This window comes from Dama dama, chromosome 19, assembly GCF_033118175.1.
Source record: "Dama dama isolate Ldn47 chromosome 19, ASM3311817v1, whole genome shotgun sequence".
Taxonomy (NCBI): domain Eukaryota; kingdom Metazoa; phylum Chordata; class Mammalia; order Artiodactyla; family Cervidae; genus Dama; species Dama dama.
The window spans coordinates 50594530-50620312 of NC_083699.1; the positions used below are offsets into that span (position 1 = coordinate 50594530).

Sequence of the window (25783 nt, forward strand, 5' to 3'; positions counted from 1 at the left end):
TAAACTTCTGTGATACCTCGCACCTCTTATTAGTATTTTAATACATCTGAGAGCATGTCTCAGCTCAGTATCAGAAACTGAAGGGTGAGCTTAGCTTCTGGGCCAGCCTCACCAGCTGGAGACGTTGGTTCTTTGGAAGTCTTCGTTAGGGGAGGTAAAGCCAGAACTCAGGGCTTTGTGCAGAGAGGTTCCCAGTAAGGCTGAAATCCCACAGCCATCCCACAGGAACTGGATCTCAACTGGAAGGACACTTGTTTTCATAGGAAAACTCTGAATTTGGAAGCACTAGGAAAACATCAGTGTCGGAGGTTCCTGATTACATTTAGAATCTGTTTCTTTGTTAGACTGTTCGGAGTTTTAAATGCTTGTGTCATTGAAAGGGAATCAAGAAGTTGCACGCATTGATAAGCTTGAGCTAGATAGAAGGAAATCAGGCTTCTTGTTTGAAACAGTCAAAAGGGCCTGAGGTATAACCCAAGGCTGCCAAGCTGTAACCTGTCTCATGCTCTTTGTGGGAATAACAGTGTGTTCTCAGTCTGGCAGATGTGGGAGTATGGGGGTGTCTGTGTCCTGGGCCAAAGGAAAGGAAAACTTGCCACAGGAAGTGAGAGTGGCTGATCACAGAGAGAGACTTCCAGCATCTTTCCTGAAGACCTAGGTGGCCTTCTCCGGGCCGGAGTGAAGAGTGCTTCTCTGCATTTTGCTTTTGTTTTTCATGGAACTGCTTCAGTCCCTGCTGTTTCACAACTTTGGACTTGAGGGCAGAGAGGGTCCAGCAGTTTAAGCCTCTCACTAATTGCTGCTTTTAGCCGGTATGATCTCTTCCTGAAGATTCTGTGGGTTCAGTCAAGGCTTTTGACTGTTGGTAATGAGATTATTCAAAGCTTTAGTTAAGTTCCTGCCTGTCCAATGGGCCAGGTGCCGGGTGCTGACACAGACCCAGGCCCCTAAACTGTCATGTCATACCTGTAGTTCACCCTTCACTCTTCACTCTCATAATATATCCATGATGTAAGTTTCATAGGCATTTTCTGTGGTCTAATTTGCTGGGGGTGTTAATATTTTAATTCTTTCTGTGCATCCATGTCCATTTATTATCTGGATGAGCTTATACTTGGAGATAGGACAGAAGATTCATCTTCAATGAATTCCTCAGGATCATTGGCTTCTTTGCTATTATTTTCAGTTTTTAAATCACCAGCTCTGTCCTAGTCATTTATCCTAGGAGAATTTATTTATGTAGAAGAAGATGCCTTGAAACAGGGCAAGAAGTTCAGAGTGATGGGCTATAGGCAGGCTGGCAATCATAGGAAGCATGGAGACAGTTGCGTTGCAGAATCAGCTTTGTCTGTCTTGCTTGTCTCCAGCAGGTTTCCTTAATTTCCCATCCTTCAGGCTCAGTCTTTCCCAGCATTGATTTCGGTTATCAGTATGATTCAAACAAATACTATGGACAACACCTTCATCTATTATTCCCAGCCTCAAGGATTTCTCAGCTCACTGCTCACATCTTCTTTGTGTATCTTTCCAACTCCCCAGTGTCCTGCTGGGCAGTCCCCTTTCACCCTGGCTTCAGTGTAATCCTGGTTTCTCTCTCTCTTTTTGGTCTCCTTCCATTCCCATCATGAGCAGAGCTTCAGTTTCATGCCTTGCCCAGTTCAGCACTGCAGCTGTGTGGCTTGGCAGTGTGCAAACAGGGACAGGTCCACCCAGGTACAAAAGACCTGCAGGAGATCATCAAAACCAGGAACATCACTCCCCTTTCTACCTCTTACCAAACTGAGAAGGCAGATGTGTTGCTCTGAGTCTTGTAGGGGTATGGAAGCCAGAGAAGCTGACTTTGCTGTGGGTTTACACCCTGGTAGCCTGTTCCAGGCAACCCAAAATTGACTGCAAGCCCTTCACACACATCAGAGAAAAATCAAAAGATAGGTTTGATCCCTGGGTCAGAAAGATTCCCTGGAGGAGGGCATGGCAACCCACTCCAGCATTCTTTCCTGGATAATCCCATGGACAGAGGAGCCTGGCAGGCTATAGTCCATAGGGTCGCAAAGAGTCAGACACAACTGAAGTGACTTAGCACGCACAGCCTTAAGAATGTTTCACTTTCAGTCATTAAGTAGATCTCTAAACAGCACCAGGTTCTGAAAAACTTCCCAGCATGGCAGACAGATGTGACATGGCAGCAAGCAGCCACCCGCCTGCAGCCCAGCTTTCTCCTCACCAGCCAACACACGCAGAACAAGCCCCCACTCCTTTTAAAGGTCTTTTGAGGCCATAAAGGCTCTTGGGGACATTTTATGGAACTGAAGCACAGTTTTACTGTTTTAAATTATTATAGGGGCTATGGTGACTCTATCTTTATTTTTATGATAAATTGTCAGATATGCCCTTGATTTATTTGATCCCAAGCTTTTGTTTAAGAATACAACCTCCAGTTAAATGTGGTTACTGTGGCAAAAATATGATTCTCCTTAGAATGCCTTCTTTGGGGCCATTTCCAAAAACTCATTATGGTGAGAAGTCAGGGCTGCCTACTCATATTCACAGGCATCTCTCCTTGTGGTCACTCAGTTTTCCTTTATGGAGGATTAGAGAGTATTAAGGCTGTGGGCTGGGCCCAGGGGAGACTGGAAGGGGAAGAAAGAATCTTCCCCCAGAAGCTAAGTGGGTCATTATTTAATCCAGACTACTTCTGGGGTAGAAGGGACCTGAGGCATCAAGAACTGTTTTCTCAACAATGAAAAGAAGGAATTACAACCTGAAGAGGTCAGGAAGCCAAGCCAGACCTAGGACACAGGCCTGGCTGTTATGTCATCTGTCTTTTCTGTCCCACGCTGACTCTCCTAGGGATGTCTTGGGCACATGCATGGCACCCATCCTATCTGTCTTAGGCTGTTGGCTTATTTCTGCTTTAACAGAAATACAATAGATGGGGTGGTTTAAACAACAGAAATTTATTTCTCACAGTTTTGGAGACTGGAAAGTCCAAAATCAAGGCACCAGCAGATTCAGTGTCTGGGGAGAGCCAGCTCCTGGTTCGTAGATGGCCAGCTTCTTGCTGTGTCCTCACATGGTAAAAAGGAGTGAGGGAGCTCCCTGGAATAGTTTTTGTAAGGGCACTAATCCCATTCATGAGGGTCCCACCCTTCTGACCTAATCACTCCAAAGGGCCCGCTTCCTAATATAATCACATTAAGTGTTAGGATTTCAACATGAACTTTCAGTTCAGTTCAGTCGCTCAGTCGTGTCCAACTCTTTGCAACCCCATGAATTGCAGCACGCCAGGCCTCCCTGTCCATCCCAACTCCTGGAGTCTACTCAAACTCGTGTCCATCAAGTCGGTGATGCCATCCAGCCATCTTATCCTCTGTCATCCCCTTCTCCTTCTGCCCTCAATCCCTCCCAGCATCAGGGTCTTTTCCAATGAGTCAACTTTTCGCATGAGATGGCCAAAGTATTGGAGTTTCAGCTTCAGCATCAGTCCTTCCAAAGAACACCCAGGACTGATCTCCTTTAGGATGGACTGGTTGGATCTCCTTGCAGTCCAAGGGACTCTCAAGAATCTTCTCCAACACCACAGTTCAAAAGCATCAATTTTTCGGTGCTCTCCTTTCTTCACAGTCCAACTCTCACATCCATACATGACCACTGGAAAAACCATAGCTTTGACTAGACAGACCTTTGTTGGCAAAGTAATGTCTCTGCTTTTTAATATGCTATCTATGGTTAATATGGTCATAACTTTCCTTCCAAGGAGTAAGCATCTTTTAATTTCATGGCTGCAATCACCATCTGCAGTGATTTAGAGAGACACATTTAGTCTATGGCACTGTCCTTTGTTACTTCAAGGAAATAGCGCTAGACTTGCTTTTAGCATGGCCATGACCATTCACATTTTCCCCAAGTGGGGAACAGATATTGTTTTAATATAGGGGAGGTTTAGGGTCTATAAGGGATAAACATTTATCAATGCTTCGGGTTCTATAGTATTTATCTTACCAAAAACAAAAATTTACAGTAAGGCACAGAGAGACAGCTACTCAACTGGTAGACCAAAATTATGGTCCCAGATCTGCCACTTGATCTTAATTGATAGCAAATCATTCACTTCTCCAGGCCTCTTTCCTTAGCTCTCAGGGCTTAATAATATGATTGGCCTTGCATGCTGTCACAGACACTCTTGGTACCCCACCCAAATCACCTTCACCAGGCTGCTACACCTGTTCCCAGTTGCTCTGAGTGTCAGTTAAGGGCTTGGTTTCCTGAATCCTTATCTCAGGTTCTGCTTCTGCTTCCCAAGACACCTCCATTATAGCACTGCAAGAATCAAATAAGATTCTCTGTGTGGAAGACTCTGAAAACTAAAGTATCACTGGGCTTTTATTGCAGTTTTGACTGGGCTGTAAAAGTCCCAGCTGTGGCTTCTTGGCAGAATGCCCGTGATGAAGGCAGATAAGACATCCAGGGAGGGCAGGGCTGTTGTCACACACCCAAGAATGTGAGTCTAGGTTTCTCTTCTTTCCCCACCTAGGAGCCCAAGATAGTAGGAAGACAATAAAAATGAGTTTACTTGAAGTTGAGTAATTTTTAGGTAAGGTTAGGTAGTGACTGAACAAGTTTTTCCATATAAGGAGGATAAGAATTGGAGCTGCGGATTATTCAGACCTTGGAACAGAAAAAGGTCATAGAAATTCCTGCTTTTGCTTCAGATGCAGGGTGTACGAAAGTCCATTACAAACTGCAGTTTTCTAAGTGTCACTAGTTTCAGCATTTTTTAAAAAATCCTTGGATACTTACTTTAATATATAAGGGCACTGCAGAGGTGGGTTTGGTAGTTGGGGTGGAGGGGAATGTCTATGCACGTAGAAAATGAGAGGAAAATAGAAAGGGAAATAGGGATCTGTGTCCTCAAGGTCTGGAGCACTTGCAATGTCCCCAGTTAATCATTGATGCCTCCAGCCCTGATGGCCTCAGAGCTGGCACCGCTGCAGGGGGCCAGAGCACTTGCTCATGGAATGCTAAGGACGCATTTGGTGAAGTTAATGATTCATCACCGCCGCGCCCCCCCCCCCCCCCACCCCAGCCCCCTAGCCCCTGTCCCAGGGCCCTGCATCCCTTTCTCTGACACTGACAGAAGGTTGCCTGCCTAACAGGGTGGAGGAAAGGATGATAACTCACAAATTCACTGTAAGACCAGACTCCCAAGGGGCTTCCTTCTGTAGGAAAGTTTCTTTCCTTAGCTGTTTCCTGAAGATAAGCTTCACAGAGAAAAAGAATGCATTACTGGAGTGATTGATATTCCTTGGCATGAAGTTCTGTGCCAAGAGTGTACCACAAGATGACATGTTTTTTATATGGATATGTGGCATCTGCCACCTTCAGACATGCATAATGTTTATCTGTGTACCACTTTTAATTCCAGTTCTAGATTTAGGTACCTTGAGGGGCTCCACAAATTAATAAATGGTTGTGCTATACATTTATTATGTGTGTTAAGTCACTTTCTGTCGTGTCTGACTCTTTGTGACCCCATGGGCTGTAGCCCACCCGGCTCATCTGTCCACGGGATTTCCCAGGCAAGAATACTGGAGTGAGTGGCATGCCCTACTCCAGGGTATCTTCCTGACCCAGGAATCAAACCTGCATCTTCTGTGACTCCTCAATGCAGGCAGCTTCCTTACCACTGAGCCACTGGGGAAGTCATATATTCATTATACAGACACACTAATATGAAAGGAATACACATTTTCATTTAATTTTTTTTCTGTTTTACAAAGATCAAGGGTGTTATTTGCAAGGATATCAGGAAATGATAGTTAAGTAAAAGGAAAACAGGAGCACCCTAGAAGCGATCTCTTTTTGTTTCATGTCACAATAGCCATTATAATATGCACGTGGTCCCTTTCAGCCCCATCACCCTGAGATAGGACTTGTGTGCTTGGCAAGGCCACAATGGTCCAGGTGTGAGGGCACAGCCACCTACCATCCCCTTTCTCCCATGTGCTGATAAAGCATCCTCTCTGACCTCGCTGAGGCCTGTGATGAAAATTACAGTTGCCAGTCACTGAAGGCTTTCTTTGTAAATGCAATTTGGGGTTATCCGGTGAATTTGGTTTTGCTGCATCTGTACCCATGCTTTCTTGTCTTGGAAGTGGACACGTGTGTAAAAGCTGCTGCTGTTGCCTATTTGCAACACCAACAGTTTCTTTCTCAGGAGGGTTCTATGATGTCTTCTGGGCATTTCTAATGCTAAAATCCCCCAATTCAGTGTCCCAGGCTTTGCACTGACGGGCCAGTCTGAGCCCTGCTCCTCTGAAGAGGAATCCATTCCGAAGGGCTGATTGAGTTTCTTGGGTTTCAGGGCCCTTGGGGAACTTTCTCTGAAACTCAAAGTGATTTCTTTTCTTGGAACTTATCTTTCCCTGCACTTGCCCCTCGCTGGGGAAACATCTTCTCTCTGAACAAGTTGCTATGAGGCTCAGACATGTTAAGTATTTAGAAAAGTGCTTAACACTTAGCACTCAGAAAATGTTAGCTGCTAACAATTCATAGAGAGAGTGGTCTCAGCCTGAGACCTGCCTGATAGACACATCAAGCAAGGCACATATGTAGGTGCACCTTTCTTAGTAGCCACATTAAAACACTAAAAAGAAAGAAGTGAAATTAGTTCTAACAATATATTTTATTTAACCCAATATATCAAGGTTACTATCTTTTCAATATGTAATCAGTGTTTCTAAATTATCAAGGCATTTTACATTCTCTTTTCATAGTAACTCTTCAAAGCCCCTTGCGTAATTTACACTTACTCTTATGGTGTGACTCAGGATCAGCCACGTTTCAAGCACCTGGTCACCATGTGTGGCTAATGACCGCCGTACTGGGCAGCTCAGATCTAGAACCTTGCTACCCAAGGTGAGTTCTAGGGTCCAGCAGCCTCAGCAGCATCTGAGAGCTTATCTGAATGGCAGAATCTCAGGCCCACCCCAGACCTATAGAAGTAGAATCTGCATTTTTAAGACGTATCTGTTGCTTGTTAGAGTGGGAAGCATTGGTCTAGAATCCCCATGTTCAGTCCCCACCCCTGGGGTTCTGATTTAATTGGTCCAAGGTTGGACCTGGGCACTAGTATTTGCTTTGAATCTCCCCCAGTGATTCTAATCATGCAACCAGGCTTGAGAGACATCTGTGTGGTGGGCTCTGAAGCCAGGATGCCTGACTTGGCCACTTTCTATTTTCAAGAAAATAGAAATCTATAAAAATTAAAAAAAATAAAAAAATAAAAATAAAAATAAATAAAAAAAAAAAAAAAAAGAAAGAAAATAGAAATCTATCAAAACTCTGCATCTCAATTTCCTCATCTCTAAAATGGAGATGTAAGTAGTATTTGTTTCACGGGCTGCTTATGAGAATTATATGAGTTAACACATGTAATGTACCCAGAACAATACTTGATACATAGGAAGTACTCCTTGTATACAAGCTCTCACCCTTTCTTCTTTTCCTTGAAGGTCCAGGGCTACCCAGAGCCCCAAGTGACATGGCACAGAAACGGACAACCCATCACCAGTGGGGGCCGCTTCCTGCTGGACTGTGGTACCCGGGGGACATTCAGCCTTTTGATTCATGCTGTGCGTGATGAGGACAAGGGAAAGTATACTTGTGAAGCCACCAATGGCAGTGGTGCCCGCCAGGTGACAGTGGAGTTGACGGTAGAAGGTGAGTCCCAGGAGGTGAAAACCCTGGGGAGAGATAAGCCATCAGTTTCCTATGGCCTGCAGCTCCTGCTTCAGCCCTCTCTTGGGAAAGGAACCCACCAGAGAAAACATCCCCGTATCCCTGAACTCAGGACCTTGTCGTCTGATGGGAGAAATGTGGTCCCTGGAACAAGGGAGGCATCCAGAAGACGATGTCGGACTACACATCACCTCTCCCCGGCTTCAGCCTTCCCTTTGCTTCCCCTCACACTGAGACTCCTCATCATGGCCTTACGAGGCCCAGTGCACTCCTGCCTGGCTCTCCAGACCCATTTCCCTCCGCTCCTCCACTGTGGTCACTGCGAGCTCCACTGTGGTCACACTGGCCCTCTGCTTGTCCCTGAGCAAAACCTCAGGGCCTTCGCCTGCTGTTCCCTGTGTAAAGAAGAGCTCTTTCCACAGCCCTGCCCCTGACTTGGCCCCTCACTTACTTCAGATCTCTACTCAGACGTCCCCTCCTTGGAGAACCCTCTCTGATGCTTCATCCCCAGGGCTCTCCATCCTCTCACTCCACCCCAACTTTTCCTTCCAGGGCCATCACTGTCTCCTGTTTTACTCCTCCATCCAAATACCCCCTAACTGGAAGTTCTAGAAGAGGGATTTTTATCTTGTTTACTGCTGTATCTCCAGCATCTAGAAAACTTCCTAGCATGTGATACTGAACTATTTAGAGAATGAGCAATGTTTTTATCATCATTATAAAATAATACATGCCTGTCATAAAAAGCTTTGTAAAACTCAAAAAAATATATAGGAGATAAACATACCAGCTTGTTAACACTGATTATTTTGTTGTACTTAAAACAACAACAAAAGGATTATTCCTTTGTACTTAAAAAAATTTTATTAACTTCAAAAGTTCCAGGAAAACATTTGACCGTAAGTAAAACTATTCCTTTGTGACTGGTATATCTCTCACATGCTAAAGACACTCCACCAGTGAGAGAACATTTCCAGTTCAGGCCACTGGCTTCTACTTAATGGCCTGACATCTTAAAGGACGTAGGCGTTCATCAGACCCTCAGAAACATAACAAGTGTCCCTCCACCCTTCCCAAGGGCTTATAAATCAGAGGGTCAGACTCATTTTCTCCTCTCAGGAAACAGTCCTCCCAACCTTGATTTCAAGGGATACTATGTGCCAGAGAAGGTTTCAGAAGGGGGTGAGGTGTACTCAGGCCAATGTTTTTCCTGTTTGCTTGCATCATGAAAGGACACACAGGCTGTTTCATAGAACAGGATATGCATAGTTTGGATGCTTTCCCAAATTCTTCAACTAATTGACTCATTCTTTTTTTAATGGCCCTCTAGTACCTGTGGGCTGGGGTATTCCACATGGAAAGTGGTCCCTAGTCAGTCTCTGAATGGCCCCTATCTTGGCCAGTTCTGGTCCTGTGTTTTCCCCTACATTATGCACCTTTCATGCCCAAACTTGAGTTGAGGCCCACAGATAAAAATTGCTTTATCCTCTTGTGTTACTCAGCCCAGGCTGCCATAACAAAATACCACAGACTGCATGCCTTAAATAACAGAAATGAATTTTCTCACAGTTTTGGCTGCTGAAGTTCAAGCTCAGGGTCCAGCAGGATTTGGTTTCTGGTGAAGGCTCTGTTTCTGACTAGCCACCTTTCTGCTGTGTTCTCTCATGGCAGAGATAACTCTGGTGTCTCTTGATCTTCTTATAAGGGCACCAGCCTTATTGGATTAAGTGTGTATGTGTTAGTCGCTCGGTCCTGTCCAATTCTTAGCAACCTCACAGACTGTAGTCCTCTGGGCTCCTCTGCTCATGTAATTTACTGGAGTAGGTTGCCATTTCCTACTCCAGGGGATCTTCCTGACCCAGGGATAGAACCCTTGGCTCTTGCGTCTCCTGCATTGGCAGGTGGATTTTTTTACCACTGCACCACTTGGGAAGCGCTCTTGGATTAGGGCCACACCCTTTTGACCTCATTGAACCTTTGTCTTGTCTTCAAAGGCCCTGTCTCCAAATACAGCCACATGGGGTGAGGGTGGGGGGGATTAGGGTTTCAATATATGAATTTGGGTGGGGACACAGAAATGTTTAAAACATCCCTTTTCTGATTTTCTATTTGGAACTGGGGAAATGAGGAATCAGAGGTCCAAGGTTCTGGTCCCAACTTTTGCCAGTAAATGTGTGACTTTAAATTCCATATCTCTGTTTCTGCAGAATAAAGGATTTGAATTCTCTGGTCTCTACAGCCTGACTAGTCCTTGTTTTCTATGATCCATTTTAAAGGAATAGAGTTGGTAGGAGTGTAATGTGTGCTCAGTCATATCTGACTCTTTTGCAACCCCTTGGACTGTAGACTACCAGGCTCCTCTGTCCATGGGATTTTCCAGGCAAGAATACTGGAGTGGGTTACCATTTCCTTCTCCAGGGGAATCTTCCTGACTCAGGAATCAAACCCGTCTCTTGAGTCTCCTGCAATGGCAAGTGGATTCTTTACCACTAGTGCCACCTGGGGAGCTATATACAACCCAGGTCACATGAAACCTTTTTTTTTTTTTTTTTTGATTCCCATCAGTGAGGACATTAGATCTGATGTCTCAGCTAAGCAGGAAAAGTTTTATTAGGTCGTGGTACTTGAGGAGGGGAAAGGAAAGCAGGCAGGAGAGCTGTTAACAGAATGGGAAAACTCTAAGTCTCTCAACCCTGCCCCCTCCCCTTTGGCTTTAATTTGGGGAGACCACTGAAGATGTTTTATTCCTTCTAACACTAGGAGATAGAGAATAACCTAAAGGCCACAGCCCCTTTAAATGTGAATGGCCCTGTATTCCCTTTTGCTTCTACATCAAAGGTCAGTTTCGGCCCATGTGTGGTTTGGGACCACCCCATAGACCACAGGCCTGAAAGAATCCACTCTGGTCCCTTATGCCATGGATAAATTGTCAATAGTGCCATGCTAGCCCAAAGGGAATCCAGCAGCGCCCCCTGCTTCTCACCAGCTTTATGTACTGTGCTTTTTCCTTATGCTTCTTATTTAGAAAGAGTAGTTTCTGGAATTAAGAGTATGATTCATATGTGGAGCCTTTTGAACCCCCTAATGATAAAGTTTAGCTGGCAGTGTTATCCAATGGTCTTGGATTTTACCTCCACTAACTTCTACCTATGTAGAAATTAACCTTTTGAACCTTACTTCCTTTCCCAGAAACAGATGCTAATGACTGCCCCATGGATTGTGTAAGGATCAGCACAGAACTGTCAAATAGCAGGCACTCAGTAAAGGGTAGCTTTGTGATTCAAACCTGGCATTAACATCCTAAGAACTACTCACAGAGGGAAATCCTTGCATGAAGAGTGGAAGAGAAAGCTTTCTCCTGTGATTTCCTTCAGCAACCAGGGCCAAGAAACATGCAGTATCCCTCATGAGGGCAAGCATCTTAATGACAGGACCATTCATGACCTTGTGCAGTGGAATTAAACCCCAGGCTGAACCCTGGAAAGGGTCTGTGTAGCCAGCCCTGATGCTCACCCACCTCCAGAGAGCTGGTCACAGAGCTTGTGTAGAGCAAGGGAGAGATGTGATGCCTGCCCCCTTGGGAGCTTCTCTCTAATGGAGGGTCCATGGCTTGTTCTCTAGCCCCACACTGTCCAGAAAAATACAGTTGATCCTTGAACAGTACAGGTTTGAACCTTGCAGGTCCAATTATACAGAGATTTTTTTCAGTAGTAAATACTACATTACTACATGATCTGATATTGGTTAAATCTGCAATGTAGAACTGCAGATACATAGAAACTACATGTGTATGGAGGGCTGACTATAAGTTATACACAGATTTTCCACTGCGGGGAGGATGGGCACCCCTAATCCCCAGGTTGTTAAAGGGTCAGCTATATAATACTGGGGAAATCCCATGGACAGAGGAGCCTGGCAGTCTACAGTTCATTGGGTCACAAAGAATGGGACAAGACTTAGCACACATATAATGTGAGCCACATGTGTAGTCTTATGTTTTCTAGTAGCCACATTTTTTAAGTTGAAATCAATTTTGATAAAATATTTTACTTAATACAATGTATTCAAGATTTATCATTTCAAAATATAATCAATATGAAAATTATTCCTAAGATATTTTATGTTCTTTAACATTTGCAACATATTTTACATAGTAGCACATCTTAATTTAAACCAGCTGTATTTCAAGAGCTCAGTAATGACTGGTGGCTAATGGCTACCATACCAGACAGCAGAGCTCTAGAAACTCCCATGTGAATAGGGATAAACAAGGCTTACATGGAGAAAAGAGAAGAGAAGCCCACAGGTATAAACAAGGTGGTGGCTTGTCCAGGGCAGTCACTCCACAGTGTGAACCTAGGGCGTGGGGTAGAGTGAGGGGGGGGGCTGAATTGAGGAGATATGCCCCTCACCCCATGGTCTGACTCTGAGAAGGCCCTTTGTGTCTCAGGGACCAGACAGTCACTTAAGTCATTTCAAGCAATAGATGGTTAATTTTAAGGACTTGAGCTCAGGAACCCAGGGAAAGCCAAACTGGCTGGCCCAGAGGTGATCCAACCTCAGAACAGCTCAGACTCACCATTAAGCATGTTTAACCCAAATGCAAGGGCACCCAGATCACCTGGGGAATCTTGTGAAAACGCAGATTCTGGTTCTGTAGGTCTGGAGTGCTGCGCATATGCCTACAGTTCTGACCAATTCAGTTCAGTTCAGTTCAGTCGCTCAGTCATGTCCAACCCTGTGACCCCATGGACTGCAGCACGCCAGGCCTCCCTGTCCATCACCAACTCCTGGAGTCTACTCAAACTCATGTCCATTGAGTCAGTGATGCCATCCAACCATCTCATCCTCTGTCATCCCCTTCTCCTCCTGCCCTCAATCTTTCCCAGCATCAGGGTCTTTTCAAATGAGTCAGCTCTTCATATCAGGTGGCCAAAGTATTGGAGTTTCAGCTTCAACATCAGTCCTTCCAATGAACACCCAGGACTGATCTCCTTTAGGATGGACTGGTTGGATCTCCTTGCAGTCCAAGGGACTCTCAAGAGTCTTCTCTAACACCACAGTTCAAAAGCATCAATTCTTTGGCCCCCAGCTTTCTTTATAGTCCAACTCTCACATCCATACATGACTACTGGAAGAACCATAGCCTTGACTAGACAGATCTTTGTTGGCAAAGTAATGTCTCTGCTTTTTAATGTGTTGTCTAGGTTGGTCATAACTTTCCTTCCAAGGAGCAAGCATCTTTTAATTTCATGGCTGCAGTCACCATCCGCAGTGATTTTGGAGCCCCCCAAAATAAAGTCTCTCACTGTTACCACTGTTTCCCCATCTATTTGCCATGAAGTGATAGGACCAGATGCCATGATCTTAGTTTTCTGAATGTTGAGCTTTAAGCCAACATTTTCACTCTCCTCTTTCACTTTCATCAAGAGGCTCTTTAGTTCTTCTTCACTTTCTGCCATAAGGGTGGTGTCATCTGCATATCTGAGGTTATTGATATTTCTCCCAGCAATCTTGATTCCAGCTTGGGCTTCATCCAGCCTAGCATTTCGCATGATGTACTCTGCATATAAGTTAAATAAGCAGGGTGACAATATACAGCCTTGACATACTCCTTTTCCTATTTGGAACCAGTCTGTTGTTCCATGTCCAGTTCTAACTGTTGACCTGTATGTTCTGACCTGCATACAGGTTTCTCAAGAGGCAGGTCAGGTGGTCTGGTATTCCCATCTCTTTCAGAATTTTCCACAGTTTGTTGTGATCTACACAGTCAAAGGCTTTGGCATAGTCAATAAAGCAGAAGTAAATATTTTTATGGAACTCTCTTGCTTTTTTGATGATCCAGCAGGTGTTGGCAATTTGATCTCTGGTTCCTCTGTCTTTTCTAAATCCAGCTTGAACATCTGGAAGTTCGTGGTTCATGTATTGTTGAAGCCTGGCTTGAAGAATTTTGAGCATTACTTTGCTAGTGTGTGAGATGAGTGCATTTGTGTGGTAGTTTGAGCATTCTTTGGCATTGTAGTTCTAACCAGCCCCTGGTGATGCCCGTGTGGCTGGTCCACAGATCACACGTCAAGTAGTAAGGAAGAGTTCCATTACAGATGTGATGTATTTATCCTAGTATGAGTGATTCTCAAAGGTGAGCGTGCATCAGAATTACCTGGAGGGCTTCTGAAACCACAAAATGCTAGGCTCTGCCCCAGAGTTTCTGGGTTAGTAGCTATAGGATGAGCTGAAGAGTTTTCATTTATAAAAGTTTCTTAGTGGTGTTGATACTAGGTTGATGCACACTGGGTCCAACACTTTGAGAACCAGTAGGCTAGTGCCTATACCTAATATGTTGGAGTTCTCCAGAGAAATAGAATAGATCATATGTATGTGTGTATAAAAAGATTCATGACAAGGAATTGGCTGTCACGATTATGGGAGCCAAGAAGTCCTAAGAGCTTCAGTCAGCAAGATGGAGAACCAGGAGACCTGATGGTGTCATTCCTGTCCAAATTCTAAAGCCTGAGAATTAGGACAGCTGATGATGTGGTTTCAGTCCTAAGCTGAAGGCCCTGTAGGTGATGGTTTCTGAGGCTGCCCCACTTGTCTCTGTTGAAAAGCAAGGACACGTCCCTCATCCTGGAATGTCTCCCATGAGCTGAGAGTGAGTCCCTCTATCCACAGCCTTGTGCACCACTCTGTTCCTCTCTGGGTCAGGCCCATTTCAGATAGGCTCCCCACCCTCTTGGAGTTTACCTCCTACTGAGAAAGAGACTATAAGTAGATAACCAATATAACTTGTAGTAGAATTAAGTACTCCCTGACCGTGTGTGAGAAACAGAGCCAGGTGGCAGGCCACCTAGAATGTGGCAGCAGAAGGAGAGTGACCCCACGTCACAGAATTCAAGGGGGAAGAGTGGCCTTAGTGACCACTAGCCTAGCTATGCTGGTGTCGCTGACCCCAGTGTTATCTGGTGATATTTGGATTTGTAGGAAATGCTTGTACACTATGTTTTTTGCTACTACCCTTTTTCGGGGACAGATTTCTCAGATCCCTTTCATTTTCACATTGAATTAGATTGATGACAATATATATTTTGAGACTATGTCTATTTACAGTGGCTGAGTTTTAAATCACTGTATTCCTCAAGAACATCTGTTATGATTCTCCTTTTGTTGTGTTGTTCTCTTCTTTCATACCATCTTCTTTTACTTAAATCTTCTACCTCCTTCAAATACCTGTAGGAAAGTTATGACCAACCTAGATAGCATATTAAAAAGCAGAGACATTACTTTGCCAACAAAGGTCCATCTAGTCAAGGCTATGATTTTTCCCATGGTCGTGTATGGATGTGAGAGTTGGACTGTGAAGAAAGCTGAGCACCGAAAAACAGATGCTTTTGAACTGTGGTGTTGGAGAAGACTCTTGAGAGTCCCTTGGACTGTAAGGAGATCCAACCAGTCCATCCTAAAGGAGATCAGCCCTGAGTGTTCACTGGAAGGACTGATGCTGAAGCTGAAACTCCAATACTTTGGCCACCTCATGCAAAGAGTTCACTCATTGGAAAAGACCCTGATGCTGGGAGGGATTGGGGGCAGGAGGAGAAGGGGACGACAGAGGATGAGACGACTGGATGGCGTCACCGACTCGATGGACATGAGTTTGGGCAAACTCCGGGAGTTGCTGATGGACAGGGAGGCCTGGCGCGCTGCGATTCACGGGGTCGCAGAGTCGGACACGACTGAGCGGCCGGACTGGACTGAATTATGTTTCCCATTTATACTCTTTATAAACTCTTTTCAGTCCATAACATCCCCGATCACTCTCCTTTTTGCAGGTGTATATGCCCTATTTTTTTTCTTACCCAGTCAGAATATTAAAATGCTCTGAATTTTTGTCCTTTTCTATCTCATCAAAGTTAAATATATAAATGTGGTAGAGATAAAACTATTCTTTTTGCCCCTACAGTCTCATTGTTAAACATTTGTGTGTCAAGACTGCCTTGGCAGAGGCTCACATATTTGCTACCTGGAAAAGTTAGATGACCAATGTCTCAGTCTCATTCTGTTCTTGAAGGATGATTTCCAAATCCTTGTCTCCCTCCCTCAGCTGTTTCCACCTTCCAGTTTGCCTCTGAAATATATACCAGCACCGCTGACTGGCCCAGTTTTTACTCTTGATGGTGCCATCTTTTCTCCTCATCTCTTACTCCTCCATCCGGTTCTCCCATCTCCACCCCAACCCCCGCATACTTTCCTGTTGCTTGTAGTCCTAGCCTCTTCTTCATTCATCAAACTTTATTGCATGTGCTAACTTTGTGCTGTTATCTAAGAGCAACAAGACTTGGTAATTGTGCTCAAGAGACTGACTTTCTTGACCTCATATTTCATCGTTATGTGACGATTAGGCAACAACATCAGGATGCATTTAGGAAGTGCTGACTTTGTGTGGTGCTATGTGGGAGACAAAATACTTTGTCAGATCCTTTCTGCAAGAACCTGGTTGGTCAGATAAGACCCAGACATGTTGAAAGCTAAGTCAAAACACAACCCCAGTCATGAGACAGCATTGGTTTATCTGCCAAACGATTGGCACATCAGCTCTGTAAGCTTAGAGGAGGACGAGATATCTGGAGGCTGAAATGGCCTGTGATGTCTTCTTGGTGGAGGAAGGACTTGGTTAGTCCTGGAGGAGCAGGTCAGATGGATGCTGTTTGGATGGCAGAGTGTGATTCTGATGATAGGGATGGGAGAACAGTGGAGAGAATTAAGGCCTGGAGTGGAGGGTCGGGCAGGAGCAGAGATAGTGGGAAATAAAGCTGAAGGAGAGATTGGGAGGAGATCGTGGGAGGTCTGGAGCATGAGGCCAGGTAATTTGTAGAGTCATATCCATTCCAGAGTATGAGTGGATGGTTCTGCCCTTAATCGTTGCTTTTCCATTTTCATACTTCATGTAGCTCTCCAGGTGAAAGGAAAGGAACCCGAACTGTTGGAGGCCATTCCCTATGAATTCATGGCCTGATGGGGGTAAAAATAAAGACCTAGACTGTAAAAAAAAAAAAAAAGAAAGAAAGAAAGAATGAAACCTTAAAAGAAGATAACATAGCAAGATAAGTTACAGACCACTGCTCCCCTTAGCTACAGTTAGAAGAACAGATATACTATGTGCTTACTTCTGCTTCATGAATCTTCTAACTTATTTTTATTTTTCTGAACACATGAATTTCTACCACACATGATCACAGATTTTTCACATGTTCCGTGTTTGATACACCAATCCAGTGGACGAAGGAGCCTGGTAGGCTGCAGTCCATGGGGTCGCAAAGAGTCGGACACGACTGAGCGACTTCATCTTCACTTTTCACTTTCATGCATTGGAGAAGGAAATGGCAACCCACTCCAGTGTTCTTGCCTGGAGAATCCCAGGGACGGGGGAGCCTGGTGGGCTGCCATCTGTGGGGTTGTGCAGAGTCGGATGTGACTGAAGTGACTTAGCAGCAGCAGCAGCAGCATTTTGTGTAATTCTGAGCAAAAATGGGTTGCTTATTAGTACAATGAATTTCTCCAGAACCATGCTGAAAATAACCTTCCCATACACTACACTTGCCCACTGGGTGGTTTCTGATCAGACATCCATATAGTAGCTGCAACCAAATTATTCCCACCACATCAGACCCACAAATGAGGAGGAGCTCAAACCAGAGATGACTTTCTCTTTATTTCCTTTCTGATAAATTTTTATAGAATCAGTCTTTATGACTTAAGTGCTAAAGGGAATGCCTGCTACTTGGCTTGGTGTTTGGAGGGGGGAATCACAGTGGAAAGTAACTCTTGAGAAGTGAGCTGGGATGCCTGGGAGTCTTGGCCTCAGAAAGAAGACTCTATGTAGTGCAAAAGCTTTTAAGTTTCATTAGGTCCCATTTGTTTAGTTTTGCTTTTATTTCCAATATTCTGGGAGGTGGGTCATAGAAGATCTTGCTGTGATTTATGTCGGAGAGTGTTTTGCCTATGTTCTCCTCTAGGGGTTTTATAGTTTCTGGTCTTATATTTAGATCTTTAATCCATTTTGAGTTTATTTTTGTGTATGGTGTTAGAAAGTGTTCTAGTTTCATTCTTTTACAAGTGGTTGACCAGTTTTCCCAGCACCACTTGTTAAAGAGGTTGTCTTTTGTCCATTGTATATCCTTGCCTCCTTTGTCAAAGATAAGGTGTCCTTAGGTTCGTGGTGTCCTTTGCACTACAAAGGAAACTATAAGTAAGGTGAAAAGACAGCCCTCAGATTGGGAGAAAATAATAGCAAATGAAGAAACAGACAAAGGATTAATCTCAAAAATATACAAGCAACTCCTGAAGCTCAATTCCAGAAAAATAAATGACCCAATCAAAAAATGGGCCAAAGAACTAAACAGACATTTCTCCAAAGAAGACATACAGATGGCTAACAAACACATGAAAAGATGCTCAACATCACTCATTATTAGAGAAATGCAAATCAAAACCACAATGAGGTACCATTACACGCCAGTCAGGATGGCTGCTATCCAAAAGTCTACAAGCAATAAATGCTGGAGAGGGTGTGGAGAAAAGGGAACCCTCTTACACTGCTGGTGGGAATGCAAACTAGTACAGCCGCTATGGGAAACAGTGTGGAGATTTCTTAAAAAACTGGAAATAGAACTGCCATATGACCCAGCAATCCCACTTCTGGGCATACACACTGAGGAAACCAGATCTGAAAGAGACATGTGCACCCCAATATTCATCGCAGCACTGTTTATAATAGCCAGGACATGGAAGCAACCTAGATGCCCATCAGCAGGTGAATGGATAAGGAAGCTGTGGTACATATACACCATGGAATATTACTCAGCCGTTAAAAAGAATTCATTTGAACCAGTTCTAATGAGATGGATGAAACTGGAGCCCCTTATACAGAGTGAAGTAAGCCAGAAAGATAAAGAACATTACAGCATACTAACACATATATATGGAATTTAGAAAGATGGTAATGATAACCCTATATGCAAAACAGAAAAAGAGACACAGAAATACAGAACAGACTTTTGAACTCTGTGGGAGAAGGTGAGGGTGGGATGTTTCAAAAGAACAGCATGTATACTATCTATGGTGAAACAGATCACCAGCCCAGGTGGGATGCATGAGACAAGTGCTCCGGCCTGGTGCACTGGGAAGACCCAGAGGAATCGGGTGGAGAGGGAGGTGGGAGGGGGGATCGGGATGGGGAATACGTGTAAATCTATGGCTGATTCATATCAATGTATGACAAAACCCAAAAAAAATAAAAATAAAAAAAAAGAAAGAAGACTCTAAAGGAAATAGCCATTTTCTCTCTTTAGAGGATCTAAATCCTTTTCAGAGTACTTATTTAAGACAACTTAGAGATCACTGGTTGCCATTTATTGAATTATTCCTCCCTCCAAAATGAAACTTCAGGTCACTACTCCTTTGAACTCACTGAGTAGGATATGACTACCTTATCCATCAACGACTGGGAAGTAGTTTATCTTCTAAGTGGTGAATGTTTTATTTCAACCCCTTGAGGAAGAATTGGTTCTTTAGTTCATCAATTCCTGGGGACCCAAACAGAACTCCTGAAATGTCTACTTGACATCATGGGATGACCTCCTTAGCCTTATGGAAGGATGAACAGCTGACTCTTGAAAACACAAGTTTGAAATGTGTGGGCCCATTTATACATGGATTTTTTTCAATAAATAGTACCTGTATTTTCATTTAATTAAGTGTGGGGCAAAGTTTGTCTTCGATTAGAGATCACAATAATCAAATCGAAAGAACTAGGGTTTAAGTCCCAGTTCTGTACAAGTCATTTCAACTTACTCCCCTTGGGTGAGTCATGTATCAGTTCTTGCGTTTTTGAGACAGATTAACAGTATGTGAATCTTCTACTTTGGGGTCAATGCCCCCAAACCCCATGTTCTTCAAGGGTCAACTACTTGTTACTGAGTGTCATTGTATAAGAATAATGCACATGTGTACCTTCCGTGGAGAATGCACTGTGGTGTGGCAGTGACCTCCAAACTCACTGACTGATTGGAGGCAGTAGAGTGAACCGTTTATATGGGGTGAGGCCCCTGCTTATACAGGGACAGGCAGCCCCTGGGAGAAGCCTGTTAACATTTATGGTCAGGACTTTCATGACTCCTGGAAGACACAGCTAAAACTTTGACAGGTGACACCACAAACCTTCTTGGGAAGGAAGGCAGCCCAGCCACCTGGTCATCCTGAAGCTCTCCCTCCCTTCCCTTCCCCAGCCCATCACCAGATCCTGCTGGGCCAGCTGGTTTGTCCCCACTGCCGCCATTCCAGCCCATCATCTCTGTCCTGTTGCACAGATTCCCAGCTTGTCTCCCTGGTTCCACACATACCCCATTGTAAATCAAAGGGGACTTTATCAGTCCCACCCTTCAAATCGTCCAGTGAGGATTTCTACCTTTAAACTGAAATTCAAGATCTTCAGCAGGCCCTGCACTGGAATGTCCCCTCCCCCATCTTTGAAGCACTTTGTCTTTCTCTTAAGGCTCAAGTTTTAGTCTAGTTTTTATTACACACATCAGTCTACTGGCTGAAGCCCTAGTTAATGCCTTATGCATAATAGGGACTGAATCTGCGTTTTAGTACAGATGAGGTCTCAAGGATCCCATGTCATATAGCAGAAAACTGTTTTGACACCACACTTACAGCCATTTTCCCCCCATTTTTTCCACTTCAGTGGTCTGTAACTTGTCTTGCTATGTTATCTTCTTTTAAGGTTTCATTCTTTCTTTCTTTCTTTTTTTTTTTACAGTCTAGGTCTATTTTTACGCCCATCAGACCATGAATTTATAGGGAATGGGCTCCAACAGTTTGGGTTCCTTTCCACTGGTCCTCACGAAGTATGCCTCTCTGGGTGGAGCAGGCTGGCACTTCAGATGAACCCAAGTCCCTTTCTCTTTGGCTTCCTTCTTTTTCTGATAATTTTCCTTCACATGTTTCAGGAAGCTATTTCGGCTCATAGAATGCTTAATAATATGCTCAATATGCACATTAATTCTCTTGGCAAGAATCTTGCCCTTAACTTGTTTGTTCAACAGCATGCTGGGTAACATTGTAGACTCTCCCAGTTTTGCCATGGTAACATTTGTGGGGCATTCCTTTTTGAATAGTACCCATTCGCTTAATATCTACAATATCACCCTTCTTGTAGATTCACATGTATGTGGCCAAAGGTACAACTCCATGTTTTCTAAAAGGCCTAGAGAACATGTAGCGGGTGCCCTCCTCTTTCCCTTTGTGTTGGTCATTTTGGCGAATTACTGAAAGATGAAAGGGCTCATGCTTTTTTTGTTTTATAATATGAGTGCTCTGTTATTTATCCTAACATTGCTTTTTCTTTTTGCTATATTTTTTTCTTATTTTTTCTCTTTATTGAGATACAGTTGACATATAACATTGCTAACACTACTTTTTATTCTGGTGTCCACCTGTATACCTTTGTTCCTTTATTTCCATGACTATACAGTGTTTTGTGATCATTCACCTTTAAATCCAAACATGCATATGAGTCAGTGCAGGCATCTGTTTTGTTATGTCTTCTAATGTGCCTGAGCATTTACATTTTGAAATAGTCATACTTGAACATCTGTTGATGTTCAATATTGAAATTTTATATTGAAATAAATATTATTATAATTTACCTTCTTTTTATTTCTCCTTAATCTTTTACTTAGGGTTTTACATTTGTTTTCTCTTTGAACTTATATAGATAGATGGTTAGTTTCAAATATTGATTCAGCATGGCACAGGGGACCTTGCTAAATACATGTTATAAAAAGTGGGCACATGTTCTGATTGAGTGAAGAACCACTATTTTAAGCAATCCTCAGTATCTACTTTGAAGTTGCCTACAAGTAGGGTGACTGCTCCCTGGTTTGCCTGGAACAGTCCTGATTTATTCCTGTTGTCCTGGCAGAATTATTAAATATGCCCCTTTCATTGTCCAGAGACCCTGTTTAGATAATAAATTGTATCACCACATGTTTTTAGAAGCATTTCTTCTTTTTACTATCATGATTACATTATTACCCTTTTCAGCAGCATTCTCTGTGTCTACTCAGCCTTAGACAAAAAGTGCTAGGTCCCTCCACTGTTGAACTTTTCACTCCTTAAACCTACCAGTATTCTCTTTTACTCATCCTTGAAAAATCTGAAATTACTGTTTAAATACCTTCGGTGCCTTTTTTTCCCTCTCACTAACTTGATCCTGTCTTCATCAATTCTCTTAACTTACTCTTCTATTTTTGGCATTTCTACCTTAATCCCCTTTCCACTCTTTTCCTTTTTTTTTTTTTTTTTAACATAACCTTGCTGTTCTGCCAGATTTTCATACTTTCACAAAATTAATTTTGCCTTATCTGACAATTTGCAGCTTCAAATTTTTGCCTATAAATAGACCTTGTTAGCTATTTTAGTCCAAATTCTCTTTTTGCTTTGATGTATGTCTTTGGTGTTGACACACATTAAAATAAGCATTCCTCAATTCCATTTTTAGCTGACTTCTTTATATGTTACCTTTGGATTGTACCATAAACTGCTCTTACTCTGATATACAAGTACCTCCAAACAGCATTCTTTTGTTACTCTTTGAGGAAATGCCATATTTTTACTTTATTTTCTTTTTTTTTAAGGAGTAAAGGAATTTTAACTTTTGGATTAAGACATTTGGCTCCCAAGAGTTTTAAAGATGCTTAGTCTAACTTCTTTTATTGTGATAAAATACACATTACATTAAATTTGCCATTTAAACAATTTTAAAGTGTACAATTCAATGGCATTAAGTACATTCACAATGGCGTGCAGCTGCCAGCACTGTCTAGCTCCAAAGCTTTCCATCATCCCAAACAGAAACCCCACACCCACTGAGCAGTCACTCTCCTTCCCCCTCCTCCAGCCCCTAGCACATACTCATCTGCTTTCTGTCTCTGTGGATTTGCCTCTTCTGAACATTTCATACAAATGGAATCATATATTTTGTGTATGTCTGACTTTTTCCACTTAGCATAATTTTTCAAGGTTAATCTGTATGTAGCATGTGTCATCACTTTATTCCTTTGTATGACTGAATAGCATTTCATTGTATAGAGAGACCTTACATTGTTTATCCATTCATCCGTTGGTCAGTCTAATTTTTAACAGCATGAAATGAGTGGTACAGTATAATGTTATAAGTGCAGTGAATGGTACAGAGATATTTTATTTTAAACTTTTAATTTTATATATGTGTACAGCTGATTAACAAATGTTGTGATAGTTTCAGGTGGAAAACAAAGTTACTCAGCCATATACATGTATCCATTCTCCCTCAAACTCCCCTCCCATCCAAGCTGCCACATAACATTGAGCAGAGTGTGCTATATAGTAGAAACTTGTTGGTTATCCATTTTAAATATAGCAGTGTGTACATGTCCATCCCAAACTCCCAAACTATCTCTTTCTCTCATTCTTCCCCCTGCTGGTAACCATAAGTTCATTTTCAAGTCTATCAGTCATTTTCTGTTTTGTAAATGAGTTCATTTGTATCACTTCTTTTTAGATTCCACATATAAGGGATATTATATGATATTTCTCTCTGTGTGTTTGACTTACTTCACTCAGCATGACAATCTGTAGGTCCATCTATGTTGCTGCAAATGACATTATTTCATTCTTTTTAATGGCTGAGTAATATTCCACTATATATGTGTGTGTGGATATTATATGATATTTCTCTCTGTGTGTTTGACTTACTTCACTCAGCATGACAATCTGTAGGTCCATCTATGTTGCTGCAAATGACATTATTTCATTCTTTTTAATGGCTAAGTAATATTCCACTATGTGTGTGTGTGTGTGCGCGCATTATATCTTCTTTATCCATTCAGTACAGGGATATTTTAAATGAGAGTCTTAGTGGTTGGCATGTGACTAATGCTGGGGATAGAATGTGTATAAGAGGTTATAACATTTGGATATATTTTCTTCTGGGTATTTTATATTTTATTTATGGTTGGGTCATTTTACTATGTTTGGGTATTTTATTTCACTTTTACCTGCTTATGATCACATTGATTAGAAAAGTTTGCATGCTGCTCCTTTTTTCATAAAATTCATTTGTTTAACAAATATTTGAATGCCTATAATGTGATGGGAACTAGTGTGTTTACCTCTGATGGATACAAAATTCTGATAAGGATATGGTTTGGAAGTTATCAGCTTATGGGTATTATTTAAAGCCATAGGACCAAGACCTCCCAGGGAAGAGTCCATAGCGCTGAGGAGAGGACCCAAGACTCAGCCCTAAGGTGCTCTTGGTGATAAAGTTCCAGGAAAGAAGGAGGTTGAGGGAGAACAGGCAACCTGGTAAAAGCAGGAGAGTCTGGAGGAAAAAGTGTTGGAGGGGATGGCCCCTGGTGTCAAGTGCTACTGAGTGAGATGGGGAAGAGGTTGGACCATGGGGTTAGCAAGGTGGTGGTCAGAAGGGAGCTCAGTGGAGTGGAGAGGATCACAGCCCAGCTGGAGTGTGCTAAGGAGCTCATGTTGTAATGTTTGAAAATAGTTCTGAATGTTTCATTTATTCTGAAACATAATTCAGTGGCAGAAAAAGATTCTAATTGTACATTTTAACTGAGCCACTTATCTCCCTGTCAACCTGTGACATTTGCACTGTTTCCAATATTTACTATTACCAACAAGACCACAGTGAGTAGCTTTGTAAACTTTCTTTCCTACTTTTAGCATCATTTCCTTTGACTAGAGAGACAGAAAGGAAGATGCTGGTCTAAGAGGAGAGCATCTTTAAAGCTTACAATTCTCATGTGCTCAGACACTTTCTGAAAGAACTGACTAGTTGGTATTCTTCCAATGTTATCTAGCATCTTGGCCTCCCTGAACAGATCTTTCCTTTTATCTGCTTATAAGTTCTTTCAACCTTGAAAAGAGAATCTAATGAGAAGTACTAAACCCACATTATGGGCTGAAAATTATACACAGCTAGTTTAGTTCAGTTCAGTCACTCATTCATGTCTGACTCTTTGCAACCCCATGGAGTGCAGCATGCTAGGCCTCCCTGTCCATCACCAACTCCTGGAGTCTACTCAAACTCATGTCCATTGAGTCAGTGATGCCATCCGACCATCTCATCCTCTGTCATCCCCTTCTCCTCCTGCCGTCAGTCTTTCCCAGCATCAGGGTCTTTACAAATGAGTCAGCTCTTCATATCAGGTGGCCAAAGTATTGGAGTTTCAGCTTCAACATCAGTCCTTCCAATGAACACCCAGGACTGATTTCCTTTAGGATGGACTGGTTGGATCTCCTTGCAGTCCAAGGGACTCTCAAGAGTCTTTTCTCAACACCATAGTTCAAGAGCATCAATTCTTTGGTACTCAGCCTTCTTTATAGTCCAACTCTCACATCCATACATGACTACTGGAAAAATCAAAGCTTTGACTAGATGGACCTTTATTGGCAAAGTAATGTCTCTGCTTTTTAATGTGCTGTCTAGGTTGGTCATAACTTTCCTTCCAAGGAGCAAGTGTCTTTTAATTTCATGGCTTCAGTCACCATCTGCAGTGATTTTGGAGCCCCCCAAAATAAAGTCTCTCACTGTTTCCACTGATTCCCCATCTATTTGCATGAAGTGATGGGATCAGATGCCATGATCTTAGTTTTCTGAATGTTGAGCTTTAAGCCAGCTTTTTCACTGCCCTCTTTCACTTCCATCAAGAGGCTCTTTAGTTCTTCTTCACTTTCTGCCATAAGGGTGGTGTCATCTGCATATCTGAGGTTGTTGATATTTCTCCTGGCAATCTTGATTCCAGCTTGGGCCTCATCTAACCCAGCATTTCTCATGATGTACTCTGCATAGAAGTTAAAAGCAAACTGACAATATATAGCCTTGACGTACTCCTTTCCCGATTTGGAACCAGTCTGTTGTTCCATGTCTGGTTCTAACTGTTGCTTCTTGACCTGCATACAGATTGCTCAAGAGGCAGGTCAGGTG

General features: G+C 42.9%; 1 protein-coding gene across 6 annotated transcripts in view; it reads left to right on the top strand.

Moving 5' to 3' along the window:
- The window catches only part of MYLK (myosin light chain kinase), a 280134-nt gene that overhangs the window by 129548 nt on the left and 124803 nt on the right, over positions 1–25783 (top strand). For all 6 annotated transcript variants that reach the window (XM_061166997.1, XM_061166994.1, XM_061166999.1 and 3 more), the window contains one exon: positions 7515–7722. In XM_061166997.1, coding sequence (XP_061022980.1) covers positions 7515–7722 — 208 coding nt within the window. The remainder of the gene's footprint in view (positions 1–7514; positions 7723–25783) is intronic.